The following is a 15,213-nucleotide window of genomic DNA, read 5'->3' on the forward strand; positions in this document are numbered from 1 at the left end:
TTCAAAAATAAATTCTTTGAGACTTTTAGTTGATGCACACAAAAAAGTCAGGTATTGAATATCTATTATTAAATGTGTAGGGCTATTTTTCTAAGCAAAAGTAGCTTACGTTTGAATTTGATCATATTTAGCCAAGAGGTGCATAATTGACCTCAGTCTAAGCCTAATGCATTGAACAGAAAAAACGGCATATGGAAATATAATGTTTAATTCACCATACTGGTATGACAGGATTGAATTAAGTGACTCTTGGAGAGAAATTAATTGATTGTTGTTGACATAAGCTGAAACAAGTTAACACTATACAACTAACCTGGCATGCATTTTCTATTAAGTTCATCAGAAATATATTACTCTAAAATTCATATAGTTGTAGGACTGATTTCCTGTGAGTAATTCGATAAAGTGGAGACAGAAACACTAGATGACTGTTACCTGAGCTGTACCACTGGAATAATATGTTAATAAATGGAACAAAAAACATAGGTTGAGGGTACCCTGATAGCATTTCTTAACTCCTCAAGGGAGGTGCTTGACTTGTGATGCAAGGAATAATTAATTACAGGTCATTATTTCATAATTAAAATGAATGCAATCCTGCTTGGGTTTCCCAGCCATGTATGTTGACATCAGTGAGTCTCCTTGTGACTAAGAGAAGCAATGGTTGTTTCTCCTTTATGTTTAGGTTGTTATTCTCTAACTTTTTAAAGCATTACTTGAATAGAAAAGTTTATTGAAGTTTGACATAATTATTGAATCTCTTTTAACCTAGAATATGTAGATGTTTTTAAATGAATCATGGTAAAATTTATCATATACTTTTCAACTATTAATATATAGTTCTATTCACAATGAAGAGATGTAATCTCTGCTTTGGGTATGAGTAGTACAGCATACCTTCTTCACTTATTCTTAGACTACAGAATCAATTGTTATAAAAAAATTGTAATATATCTATAGGCAGACAAGGTTCTTTGCGTGAATCTGATATCTTTTATTAGACCAATTTAAATAGTTGGAAAACAATTACTAAGCAAGCTTTCGGATTCAAAAACCCTTCATCAGGCTAAGGAAGTTTCAGCAGTTTATGTGTGTTCTTCCTGACGAAGGGTTTTTGAACCCGAAAGCTTGCTTAATAGTTGTTTTCCAGCTATTTAAGTTGGTCTGATAAAAAATATCAGATTCACGCAAAGAGACATTGTCTGCCTATGTCCTTAGACCAACACGGCTACAACCTACACCCCTATAATATATCTATAAGCACTTAAATAGCATCCCTTTCTTGTTTTCATTAATTTAACATTTTTTCTTTCCCCATAGCAAAAAATAGGTGAAATTTTGAGTGTTTGAAATGGAGTGTCTAGTAAAGTATTCCAAAATATGAAACCCAAGCCAGTTTTAAACCACTTGCAGTTTTTTTCCAAATAGTTCAACCAGTTGTACAAGACAGTGCTTCCGTGAATGAATTGTGGCAGACCTGGTCAAAACATTTTAGAACTAAAACAAATTCTGATTGAAAAATGAGAGCAACAAAAAAAAATAGTGCAGATTATTTTGTGTGTGTGTGTGTGTATGAGGCAAAGACCCATTTCTGTCCATCATCTCCTATATATTGAGTTTAATTGCAATTAAAAAAGAAGTGGAATTAATCCACCCATGTAAACCCAGTTCTAAAACAGTTTTCTATCTTGTGGCATTGTATGTTACTCTGAATTAATTTAACTTTTCATATCGTAGTATAATTAAGCTTGAATTATATTTCTCCTCTTAACAACAGAAGCAGCAGTACCCCCTTGGGTAGATAGTAATGAAGAAGAAACCATTCAACAACAAATCTTGGCCTTATCAGCAGTAAGTTTATTGTAGTGTTAAAGTTTTCTTTTGGTTTGATTACTTACTTACAGTAAGTTTAGTCTTATGTTTTGATAAATTATATAGTGTGGATATACATGCAAACTTTAGCTACAGAGTAGTGTTCAGGCCACCTGCTGTGTTCAGACGTACTGTAAATAAGGTTGTGCCTAAAGCAGTTTCTGAGCAAAAACAGATAAAAGTGTATCCTCTAACATGTTTTTATCTTTTATGGACAGTTATGCCACTGGCATTCAAAAATATGTTGAAGGAAATGTAGTAGTAGTATTTGTTGAGCATGATACCATTCATCTGTTAAAAACTTCTCTGTGTTTTTTTCAAAGGACAAGCGGAACTTTTTGCGGGACCCTCCAGCAGGTGTTCAGTTTAATTTTGACTTTGATCAGATGTATCCTGTCGCCTTGGTAATGCTGCAAGAAGATGAGCTTCTGAACAGAATGAGATTTGATCTTGTTCCTAAACAGTAAGTAATTTCTGCTGATAGTTGTGAATTGTAACACGTCACATTTGGCTATTTTAATTTAACTTTTCTAAATTGTTCATCTTTTGTCTCCACCACCTTCCACTGTTTTTCCTTGCTTTTCTGTACTGCGTGTGCAGTGTTCATTAAGTATGTTTATATACAGTTAATCCTGAATATGCAGACTTTTGGGGTTTAGTATAAGTATGTATTATTCACACCATAAATAACAAATTCTTGTATTATAAACCCTTTTTTTAAAAATTGAGACAGAAAAATTATGCCTATTTGTGTGAAGTTGTTATAACCATTTTTAAGGTAGGTGCTTGAATAGATTAAGTAGATTTCTTCAGTTTAAATTTCCACCTCAAAGCTCTACAATGATTTATCAATTTGCTACTTTGAATAACCTTTTACTTTTCTATAAAATTAAGTTCAGTTTATAGGAATAATTCTTATTAATAGACAGTGGACACTTCTGATTTGTTTTTTGTGACATTTCTAATTTGTCTTGAATTGCTTATAAGTAACTAAATGCAAAATGTTAAAAGCACATTTATTAATGTTGCTAAATCAAGCACTCAAAAGTTACAAAATGCCAGAAATGTAAGGTTGCACTCAGCAAATGAATACACAGTTAGTAACTGTATAAGAAAAGTTTGGCTTAAGTGACTTGCCTGACATCAAATAGGACCTCTGTCAGAAAAAGGAACTGAATCCTCGTGCTCATGGCCCAGTTAACTGCCTTAAATATGAAACCATCCTTCATTTTCCTGCAAGTCCTCATTCATTACACATCTTCCAGCTTCTACAACAAATGAGTCAGATGGACAACGGTTTCCTTCACTGCATAACTCCTTCATCCCCAGATCATCATTCCACCTGTGCACTGAATGAATAAGGTCTGTGGAAAAAACAGTAAGTGGTCATGTAAATAAAAACTGTCAAACTGCATACGTGCAAGAGAGCTGAATTAAGGGTGTATAGGCAAACGCAATTCTGGCACTTCCTAACTTTCCAATTTTTGGCTTAGCAACATTAATGCTCTTTTAACGTAGATATTTTGTGTGTACATTTTTCTTTTATTATTATTATTATTATTACTTTTTTAAAGCAAACTGCCCCTTTCCCTCCTCCACCCTGCCCTGCCCCCAGATTTTGTCATATATTGTAATACAGACACCAACAGGGTTTCTCAGCGAGGCTTGAACACTTTTAATTTACGTATGCCACACAAAACCTCTGTCTCTAGCTAACAGAGTAACTGATAGTAATGGTAGGTTGTTACCCTGACTGTAGACCAGCACTGGGCAGAGATGAGGCATGCTTTCTCAGGTGCTTTCACAGATATTTGCTGAAAGCAAAGGAATAGCAAGACTGAAGAATCTTGGGTTGCAGTCTAAGCTTGGAGCAGGGAGACGTTAACTTTACTGTGCACAGGCCCTTCTTCCTGTTCCTTCCCAGACTTGATTCCTTGTAACTTGTTCTAGTCTAATCATATTGAGCATATGTAACTTGTGATTTTTTTTTTTAGCTTAACTTGGCCAAATTTGCATTTAGGCTGCATGCATCTGACCAGATTTCTGGTCCTGCTCCGTGGCTTGGTGGGGGGAGCCCCAAAGTTACTCATTAAATCAGGTTTAATAAATTTTTGACGTTGCAAAAAGTATCTTTCTTAACCTCACTCTTAAAAAGCAGATGAATCATTTTGACTAGGAATTTAGAAAAGTTCAGCAAGAAGCAGATAGTCTATGGAAATTTAAATCCAACCAGTCAGAGTGTTATAAAATATAAACAACTGCAAACAGGCTGAAAGGAGGATAAGTTGGACAACTTTAATTATAAGTGAGTGTATTCACTCCACCTCTAATACACAAACCTTCTCAGTTCTTGGGGCTGGTCTGTACAGCATGATATTTTTTTCCCCACTGGATTTTGTTTTGTTTCAATTTTTAAAGCATCTTACACAAAATGTTTTGCCCAGTGGCATAGTAGATTCAAATCGCATCATGTCTTAAGTAGTCATCTGCGTGCAATCTTGTTTTTACAAGACCCTTTAATTTTAGTAAGTAATACATGTAGAACTGGACCTTTAGCTAAAGACTGCCTTTATATAACTGATACAATTTAGAAATGCTGCATATTGTGGTCTACCCTGAAAACAATTCTTGACATTGTTGTGTAAAAGCAGCAAGCAGGAAAAACCATGAGAGTAACATTTCTACTTGTGCAACACCTGTTCAGAGAAGAGGTGAGCAAATGCTGTTCTCTGTGTCTTAGATTTGCTGCCTTTCACAAATCTGATAAATGGTCTTTTGGTTGCCAGAACCAAACAAAGTTGTCATTACCTGACAACAAAGGGGGGGAATTCTTAGAGAAGCTGAGCCAACATCAGTGGTCACATTTATTCTTTTTTTTTTGGTCTGCTACGAAGTAGAACAGAGCAGTGGGAGCCTTCCAAGATAGTGATGCATATCTGCATGTTATTGAGCTAATCTTTTCTTAAAGAAATTTACATCAAACTGAGATTAAGTGATGAATATCTAGCAGTAACTTCAAGGAAAGAACATCATTATAATGGTAGATACTTCTAAGTTTTGTGTGTGCTGTCAGGATAGCCAAAGTTAAAATTGTACTTCAGACACTACATGCAATAGAGAAAATGAAAATGTAGATAGAGCCTTATGCTTCTTTCCCCAGCCATCTGTAGTTTTGACTTTGACAGTTTCAGCTGCAGGTGGTAAAGTGAATCTTCATGCTAACTGCAAAAAAAAGTATCAAAACTTATGTTTGTTTCTCTGCAGTGTAAAAGAGGAGGTGTTTTGGAGAAACTATTTCTATCGGGTCTCCCTAATTAAACAGTCTGCACAGCTTACTGCCCTGGCTGCTCAACAACAAGCGGTAGGAAAGGAAGAGAACAATGACAGAGAAGAGGTTGGACAACTCATAGGTACCAAAAGTATTTGTTCAACTCAGTAACTGGATTATTAAAAACAATATAACTTTTTTTTGTCACATTTATCTATATACATCAAATTACCTCAAATCCTTTTTTAATTGGAGAATTTATGTGTACCATTTAAAGGGAGATTCTTGAAAAAGAAAAATGTATAGTTTCTGAACTTGGTCCCTCTTCAGGTTTCTTTAACCCACACCTGAATCTCTCTCTCCCTTTCTCCCATTTGCTTCCCTATTCATTGTGCATACTGTCTAAAATGGTAATTCTCAACGTTTTTAAAGCAAGGCACCCCTCAGAAAATACCAGGTCGTAGCTTTTATTCATTTCTTAACTACAGAGAAATAATAGAGCAATTTTTCTGCTACAAAGAACTCAGAAAGACCACAGCAGGTCAGAATTTTTTTGACACTGTGGATTCCTATTTGAAATTTCAGGGATTATCTTGTGAACCATGTGTAGGTGCTTACACATCTAACAGTGTGGTTTTTTTGTGCAGAACCCTGCAGCACTCTTAGAAGAATAGTCTTATTTTGGTGCTAGGGAAGCTCTTTGAAAAAATTATCCAGGAGCACATCTGGGAGGGACCAGCAGGGGAGAGGATGCTCAAGGGCAACCAGCATGGGTTCATTAAGGGCAGATCCTGTCAGACCAACCTGATAGCCTTCTACGATCAGGTCACAAAATCATTGGATGCAGGTGTCACGGTAGATGTAGTCTTTCTGGACTTCAGGAAGGCCTTTGACATGGTCTTCCACCCCATTCTCATTAAAAAGGTAGGTGACTCTGGCATTGATGCCTACACAGTTGCCTACACAGTCAGATGGGTCGCAAATTGGCTAGGGGGCTGCACCCAGAGCATGGTGGTGGATGGGTTATATTCGACCTGGAGGGATGTGGGCAGTGGAATCCCCCAGGGCTTGGCCCTCAGGCCCGTACTGTTCAATTTCTTTATCAAAGACTTGGACAAGGTGGTGAAAAGCACCCTGTTCAGATTCGCTGACGACACCAAGATTTGGGGCGAGGTAGGCACGCTAGAAGAGATGGACAGGATACAACTGGACCTGGACAGGTTACAGGGGTGGGCAAATGTGAATAGCATGGGATTCAATACTGACAAGTGCAGGGTACTGCACTTGGGTAGGAAAAACCAGCAGCATACCCATAGGCTGGGGAACTCCCTTCTTGAAAGCACAGTGGCAGAAAGAGACCTTGGAATCATTATTGATTCTAAAATGAACATGAGCCGCCAATGTGAGGATGCGGTCAGCAAGGCTAACTGCACCATGTCATGTATCCATAGATGCATTGCAAGCAGTTCCAAGGAGGTGATCCTCCTCGGCAACATTGGTCAGGCCGCAGTTGGAGTATTGCGTCCAGTTCTGGGCACCACACTTCATGGGGGATGTGACCAGCATCAAGAGGGTCCAGAGAAGGGCCACTCGCGTGATCGGGGGCAGCAGGGCAGACCCTGTAAGGAGAGGCTACAGGACGTGGACCTGTTCAACCTTCACAAGAGAAGGCTGAGAGGGGATCTAGTGGTCGTCTATAAACTTACCAGGGGGGACCAGAGGGGAATGGGTGAGACCCTGTTCCCCCGAGTACCTCCTGGAGTAACAAGGAATAAAGGCCACAAGTTGATTGAGAGTAGGTTCAGGCTAGACATCAGGAGGCACTACTTCACAGTCAGGGCGGCCAGGATCTGAAACCAGCTTCTAGGGGAAGTGGTGCTGGCTCCTACCTTAGAGGTCTTTAAAAGGAGGCTTGATAACCACCTAGCTGGGGACATATGAGCTTAAACTTACTAGGGGTCATATGAGCCCAGTATTCATTCCTGCCCAGGGCAGGGGATCAGACTTGATGATCTGCTCAGGTCCCCTCCGACCCTACAACTATGAATCTTGTGGCTCCCTTGTTGTATGTGAATCACTCATCTACAACCTCTGCCTCAAGTCTTCCTTCCGTCTCCATCTTTGAGTCTCCTTGTGATCTGTTTTCCATCCTTTCTGTTTACATTAGAACTACACTCACTAAGTCACTAGTGACCAGTTTTGACTAATATTCAGGGCTCCTTTTTCATACTCGCTCTCTTTGATCTCAACTGTTTTTTTACTCATTGATCATTACTTTCTTGAATCTACATCTCTGGTTTTCAGAACTCTGTTCCCCCTGCTCTGTGAGAACTGTCTTTTCTGTTTCAGCAGTGCATACTGTTCTTTTCCACCCTTTCTGTTGCATCAGAAAGCTCTGTCCTTTGCAGCCTCCTGTTGCCTATCTACACTCTTATCTGCTCAGTGGCTGCAGCCACCACTTTTTTTGCTAATGACTCAAATCTGCTCTCCAGCATAGCTTAATTCTGTATCTCCATGTGAATCTGACCTCTCTTCCTGGACATTGTGCTATCAATTTAAATTTAATTTGGTCCAAATTGTGACTCCCCGGTCTTTTCTTTCTGTGTTCTATTTTTCTCCATTATTGATAATGTCACTCTCCAGCTTATCAGATTTGTAACTGGAGTAACAGTGTTGCTGTTGCTATTCACATTAATATTCCTTTTCTTTTATTGCACTAAAACTGTTCTCTAGGGCCTTTCCCATTTTGGCTCCCTTCAAATGTAGTTACTAAGATCATTGTCTTGTTCCATCATTTTGAATGTCATTCGGTCACTTTCACAGCTGTATCAAAGTGTTTTCATCTTGATCTTTTTAACACACTTTACCCCAGGGGTGGGCAAAATGTGGCCTGGGGGCTGGATGTGGCCCACCAGGCCATTCTATCTGGCCTGCGGGGCCCCTAAAAAATTTAGAAAATTAATATTAATCTGCCCTGGGCTGCCTGTCATATGGCCCTCAATGACTTGCCGAAACTCAGTAAGTGGCCCTCTGCCCAAAATAATTGCCCGCCCCTGCTTTACCTACTCTATCCTACCATATTCCTTGTCTTCCATTCTTGTGTCTCATCACATTGTTTCTCCATTCCACCAAGAGGGCTACCTCCATTTTCCATCTGTGTTTTTCTTACGGGCACCTTTCTGCTTTATTCTACATAACCCCCTGTGTATAAAGTACCCCCTTGAACTGGTTGATTAAGCCACTGTTCCCCTCATCCTTCCTCAGGATCCCATTCTACTCTGGAAAAAATGTCAATTGATAACCAGGAAGACAGTCTGGTAGAGGCATCCAGTTTTCACTGCGTTGTGTTTTTGGTGTGGGGAGGAGGGTTGTTGTATGAGTGTTTGTTTTAGTTTATAGTTTGACTTAGAGAGCAGTTACCATCTTAGGAACATCTAGCTTTGCACCTACATGGCCTCTGTAAATACAGATTCTCACCGCAGTTCCCTTTGTCTTATTTATCTTCTGATTAGTTCATCGCACCTGTCTGCTATGTTTTGTCTTGAATTTTGTAAGCACTAAAGGGCAGAGATCCTTTCACTCTGTTTAACAGTGCCTAGCACTGTGTGGGGAAAGGGGACAGAAATCTTGATTGGGATGTCGTAGCTGGTACTATAATACTATTACTGCTTTTTAATTGTTTAAATGATACAAACTTTAGAGATTTTCCCTCTTAGCATAGCCAAATATAACCTTTGAGAGAGAGGTGGGTTTTTTTGTGTTTTTTCTTAGGTGAAACTCAACAACCAGGACCCTATCTTGTAAAAAAGGTTGAAAGCATAACAGTTTTTTTTTCAGTTTCTACCCCCTACTGCTTCAGTAAGCCAGTTTCAAGAAATGAACAGTTGCTACTAATAAGGCTGTGTGATTGGGCCTTGAAAAGCGAGAATTGTGACATTAAACAAAGACTTCCTTTTGCCAAGTTAGATTTAAGCATCTTAGACACCACCCAAGGGTTTACAATCTGTCAGCTTAGGCTTTTATAGTAACTAACACATTGAAGATCCCAATTTTCGCTGGAGTCTGAGTGCTGTTGCAAATTAAATAATATATAACAACCATGTAACATTATTTTCTGAGGAGCTCACCAGTCTCAGATGTCTGCTGCCTCTCCTCATTATGCTTTTCACAGGTAATTCTGGCTGCTGGGGTATTTAGTAATCTGTTACTTAAAGGACTATTATTTAATAGTGAATCCTTTATTCAGAAGTTTGTGGAAGGCAATGTACACTTCACTTTGCTAAAATCTCAAATTTCTATGAACAAATCTTAACACTGCCCCTAGAGATGAAAATGTATCCTCTTGTTCTGTCATCTCTTGGTCAAAGTTCTTTCAGCAAGTGTTAAATAAAAGGGGCTTCCTAACAGGACTTTCAGGAGTTAGGCATCAGTCTGTAGACTGCAAAGTGTTTTCCATTTGATGCCAAACTAGTCATCTGGTTCCAAAGGCTGTTCCTTCCTGATATAACACAGCAAACAATTTCTCCCCCAAGTCAACTCTGTCAGTTCATCTCCTCTAGTTTTGTCTCCATCTCCCTCTTTCTTGGGATCAGCAATGGTTCCAAATTGTTTTACATGTAGAGAATCAAAGAATTTCTCAATTTCAGTTTTTCAGTGAAAACTGAATTTTTTCATAACTGAGATGAATCAAGAGAACCTGCACAGCAAAATGATTGGGTAATTTCTGGGCATGAGGTCTTGTAACAAGATATGTGAGGTTGGAAGCATTTTCTTTTATGGTGGTGATGTCCCAGGAAGTTACTGGGTTGTAGGAGCCAGTCTCCACCTTTACTTGACATATTGGAACTGATTTCAATTGATGGAGCCTGTTAACGCAACGCATCCAAGGAATCATCTGTGAGGTCCCTTCCGACACTAGCATCTGTGAATCAGCTATGAATCTGTGACTGTGGTCCAAGATATTCTTCCTTGATTTGTTCCCTTATACTGGTAAGCCTCTCCAGGGTTGACCTAGGGTTTTTGGCTGAGTCTGAATTCTAGAGTCCTAAGATCCTCTCAGAAAGGAAAACATCAGATCTTGGATTCTGGATTGGTCCTGTAAGGGTGTCCACCAGCTCTGAAGGCTCATTCACATACTGGACCTTATCTGGATCTTTATTTTGTTTGGTCTCCGGTTTGACTAAGGATTTCATGCTATGGAAACATTGAGGATATAGCTACTTGAAGTTTTTCATCTTGAATTTCATTTTAAAAATAGGAACACCATGGAAAAGAATGGTTCTGTGTTCAATTCACATCCTTATTTTTAATGTCAATATTCCCTCCATACCTGAACTTGACCTTTCAATATGCGTATTTCCTGAAGTAAGAAATGTTATTTCCTTTAATCAAATTAATGCTTTTTTCTCTTTTTCTAGAAACAGTTCGGCCCAAAACGCCACCTGTTACTATCAAATCTCAACTGAAATCGCAAGAGGTGAAAATACGATTGTTTTATCTAATGTGTAGGGCATCAAATTTTCATTTAAGACATAATCACATAAGCTTTGAGGGAGTTTTTTGAGTTCGTCATGTTTGGAGACAGCAGGGTTGCCTCATAAAATATTTACCTATACAGCAATGATACTTCCAGAAATTTGTATTAAGGCTTAACTATGTGGGCCATATAAACTGTGTTGTCATAGTGACACTTCATTATGACAATGACAACTTTGCTTGGCACTGCAGAAATCATAATTTTGGGGAAGGCTGAAGACATTTATTTACCGATTACAGTATTGGTGCCAGGAACTCTTAGATAGTGATGAAGCCATAAATATGTCTGGTGGCAATAATATTTAATATGGTAATGGTAATATTTATTTAAAATACAGATCAGTGTTTCTGAACGTTGTAAAACTGTATAAAAATAAATAGCCCAGAAGTTCACTCTCCTCAGTGTCTTTCCTGCTAAATTTAACAAAAAAGATTTCCAAAGAGGAATCCTACTATAACTCTTTCTCTTACAAGTTGTTTTTCTTTTTAACAGTCTAATCAATTAATATAAATATTTTTGCTACTGCTGAATTATTTTAAAATTTGTTATCCTTTTTAAATACATGTTAAACTGAAATACAATTTTCAGTGGAAAACTAATGAAAAATCATATGAAAGTAGTTATTTTTCAAACTCAACAAATATCTTTTCCATTAACAAACAAAAATCTATTGGAGCGCAGGAGTCAGCAACCTATGGCCTGTGGGCTGAATCCAGCCCATGGAGCTATTTGATCTGGCCTGCAGACTCCAGGCTTTGGCAGAAGTTGCTTTCCTATGCTACTGCGGGGAATAGCACTGGCATTGGACACTCTCCACACCAGTAGCTTCTGACCTGAAGTAGGTCAGTCCCACAGCCTTAAAGTTGCTAACCACTGCATTAGAAAGAAAAGTCTTGGACGTGTACTAATTGACAGAATCAGTAGTTGTTTTATTTGTAATTTGGTGACTAGTTCAAGCTATAGAAGAGAGATTCCGACCAGTGAGTATACTTTTGGCAAATGTTTTTCCTTCCTTATCTTCCACAAATCAATCACATCCCAGGATGAGGAGGAGATTTCCACCAGTCCAGGCGTGTCAGAATTTGTGAGTGATGCTTTTGATGCCTGTAACCTGAATCAGGAGGACCTGAGGAAGGGAATGGAACAACTGGTGCTTGACAACAAGGAAGAGAAGACTTCAATAGCAGAAGGTGAAACAAAAATTAATGCTAATAAAGTAAATATTTCTCAAACGTGTTGTTATGCTTATCCAATGTATTGAAATTATGATAGAGTGTTACTAGGTTCCAAAAGGGAATATTCTAGTTTCTAGCATTTGCTAGGTTTGAAATAACCAAATCATTTAACTTGGACTTGTAACATTCAGAGGCAGCAATACTGAACATTTCAAAAGCCAGTTTCTCCCCCAGTTCTCTCTGTCATGGACCTAATCACCATCAAAAAAGGGTAGAAGGACAGTCATGGCTTTTGGATCACCTTTTGCCCTAAAGCATGAAATTGCCAGCCTTTATCCCATAATTATATGAACTTTCCTAGCTACAAACTGTAATAGGAAAAATTGTCCATTACGTTTTAAAAATTGCCAGTGGTTTTGTGTTTGACCTTTTGAGAGCTAGTGGACTCCACAAGCTTATCTTTATTCATTCATAATACTTCAGTTGACAATAATGTGTAGTTTCAGTGCAGCATAGCTTCTTTTTCTTTGTTTGTAAAGAAAGAAAGTTGACAGCAACTTTCCACTGTGCTACTACAGCAGTTTGAAAAATGATCTTGTCTGTTGGAGCAAAACATTTTTGTGTTGTGCTGAGCTGGAGAATAGATCAAATGTAATGAATATGTTACATCTTTATTTTGCTGTAGTGTATTCTAGTGTGAAGGAGTCGAGCTCCAATTCTTAGCTTTTGATCTTTTTGGACCTCTTATAGGTGAAAGTTATGAGCTTTGCATTTCCAGGTCTCTAACCCAGAGCTGCTCAAGCGAAGTAGCCTCAATGCATATTTAGCTTGCTATAAACTAATTTATTTATTGCTGCTTTTCCTTGTAGAAGAGACTGCAGATTGGGAAAAAGAGCTACAGCAAGAGCTTCAAGAGTTCGAAGTAGTGACAGAATCAGAAAAACGTGATGACAACTGGGATAAAGAAATAGAGGAAATGCTGCAAGAAGAAAATTAACCAATTTCCTAAAATCACTATAACCCATGAACGTTTTCTGAAAAACTGATACGGATCATTGCCTTCTATTTGCATATGAAAGACCTTCAAGAAATGCAAAAAACCTAAAATCATTAAAAGTCCGTATAGGGATACAGCCAGCACTGTTCTGTTCTTTGTGAGAACAGTTTTGAACTTTAATCGCTCTTCTTAAAATAGGACTGCAGGTGATAAATAATAATCAAAAGTGGTAATGTTGTTATATGAAATTACAGTTTAGTTTGAATTATAATTTTAGAGGGCCAAAATGTGCTGCTAGGCTGTGCTAGAGGATTTGTAAATCTAAAACATTCTCAACTGAAGCTTATTTACAGTTCTCTGGTGGTGACAAAAATCGAATGGTATCTGACTAACTTTATTCCTTCAAGTAACTGTATTTCATCATGTTTGCACTCTGCCCCTGTATTATTTGTATATATGTACCAATTATTAAGGTATTTGCAGCCATTAGCTTCTGTTTAAAATTTACCTTCCTAAGAGAGCATATGGCGCCAAAGAATTTATAGGAAGTCTTATCAGATAACTTTTCCTTATAATAATTTGTTTTTTTTTAAAAACTTTTACTAATCCAGACTCCAAAAAATACTGATTGGTATTGGTTAGATTTGATATAACAGCCCAACATTTGAATGACTAGATAAGAAGACAGTTCCTACTTTTCCTGGTCTAATACATTATCATCTTAAACCATCATGTGAAGGTATCTCCTTTCCCCAGAGGCAGAAATGGTTTAATAATGTTCTGTTTTCAAATTATTATTAATTTTCATCTCAGTTCTGCTGCCTGGATTAGCACAAATTAAAATATTTCTACTTTATTTTAAATGCTAAGGTTCCATAGTTTTGTCTTGGTTTGGACATCTTTATTTAATATTGTAGATATTTGATATTTATACAGTTTACTTCCTTCTGAGCAGCAGTACTGGAATACAACTGACCACGGTTGGATACTTAAATGTATGTAGATTTCCACATTGTATTTCTCTTTTGGGAGGCTGGTCATTAAACTTAAATAAAAATGTAGTTTCTTTTTCAAAAACTGAGCTTTGAGTTTGTTTCCCATTCTAGGCAGATGGATTTTATTGATGGGATTTAAGCTTAAACTCAATGTCTTGTTCCCATAAGAATTCAGTTTGCCATTCACTCCACAATAATGGCTGTACGGAGTGACTTATTTGTTGAAATGTAGAATTATGCTACCCTTTCTGAAAATGTCATGTTATGGCTTTCAGGGAACTCAAAGTAAAAAGGAATTTCCTTACAATTTTATTTATCTAATGAGAACAATTTAACCATATGTGCATTTCATCCAATAGGTTTTGCTGAATGTAATGATATTTAAAAGAACACTATTGACTTGTTTAGGCCAGGAAATGTAATTCCCTTTTAAAATTGCCAATTTGTCCTTATGTTTTTCTCATTACATTGTATATTTGCAAGGAAAATTTCCCTTAAATGCTTTGGTTGACAACAAATAAATATCACAGAGGTCTTTTTAGTATAGTACTTTTTTTCTTTATGGCTATGGATACATTGCAGAACATGTACAAGAATGGTAAATGTGTAAGAGAAGTGTGGGATTTGGTGCTACCTTTCCCAACTGGAAATTATATTATGATCTCGTACTTCTAGAGACAAAGACCTATCCTGGGCTTATCCCATGAAGAATTTGCTACTAATATGAGAATGCTGGGCTAAGACTGATTTTTATTGATGAGATCTCCTTAGTACTGTCTTCCCAGGGACCCTGCAGCTTGTAGAGGAGACCTGATGTTGCATATTTTCCTTTTTCTGCATTATGATGATCTGAACGACATGAAGCATTTGGCAGCTCCTCTGTAGACACTTCTGTTGAGGTAAGTCAGCTGGTCAAATCTAGATTGTACAACGAGAGACAGTGAAAAGTAGGTAATCCAAACAAAGGACAAGGTAGCTCTGGATGTGGTTTTACAACGTAGCAGATGATTGCAGAATTAAATAAAATTTGAGATAAATCAGAAAATAAAGATGGAATATCATGGACAAATTAGAGCAATGGTGTTAAACAAATTTGGCCCACAGAACCATTCCATCTGGCCCACCAATAGACAACTGGCCACCAGAAGTTGGGGGGGCATGACCAGTGGAACGTGGCCTGCCACAGAATTTGGGGACTCTGGATGCTGATAGAATTGCTATCAGTAGCTAGGGGGCGAGGGGGAGGAGAAATGAGGACTGTACAAATAGAGCCCTTGCTTGCCCCACTGCTGCTCACTCCCCAGTGTATGCCACAGCTCACTCTCACTGCCCAGCCCGCAATCCCACTCCCCCTCAAACCTGTGCCACTG

The 15,213-nt window shown here is 38.0% G+C and overlaps 1 protein-coding gene across 1 annotated transcript in view; it reads left to right on the top strand.

Moving 5' to 3' along the window:
• The window catches only part of SYAP1 (synapse associated protein 1), a 34,356-nt gene extending 19,967 nt beyond the window's left edge, over window positions 1-14,389 (top strand). Inside the window, exons 4-9 of the mRNA XM_019525134.1 lie at window positions 1,778-1,851; window positions 2,196-2,335; window positions 5,137-5,282; window positions 10,558-10,616; window positions 11,719-11,866; window positions 12,721-14,389. Of these exons, the coding sequence (XP_019380679.1) occupies window positions 1,778-1,851; window positions 2,196-2,335; window positions 5,137-5,282; window positions 10,558-10,616; window positions 11,719-11,866; window positions 12,721-12,848 (695 nt within the window). The 3' untranslated portion in view covers window positions 12,849-14,389. The remainder of the gene's footprint in view (window positions 1-1,777; window positions 1,852-2,195; window positions 2,336-5,136; window positions 5,283-10,557; window positions 10,617-11,718; window positions 11,867-12,720) is intronic.
• The last annotated feature ends 824 nt before the right edge of the window (window positions 14,390-15,213 follow it).

Source organism: Gavialis gangeticus, unplaced genomic scaffold, assembly GCF_001723915.1.
Source record: "Gavialis gangeticus isolate Ggan-Ray unplaced genomic scaffold, GavGan_comp1, whole genome shotgun sequence".
In the NCBI taxonomy this organism is placed as follows: Eukaryota; Metazoa; Chordata; order Crocodylia; family Gavialidae; genus Gavialis; species Gavialis gangeticus.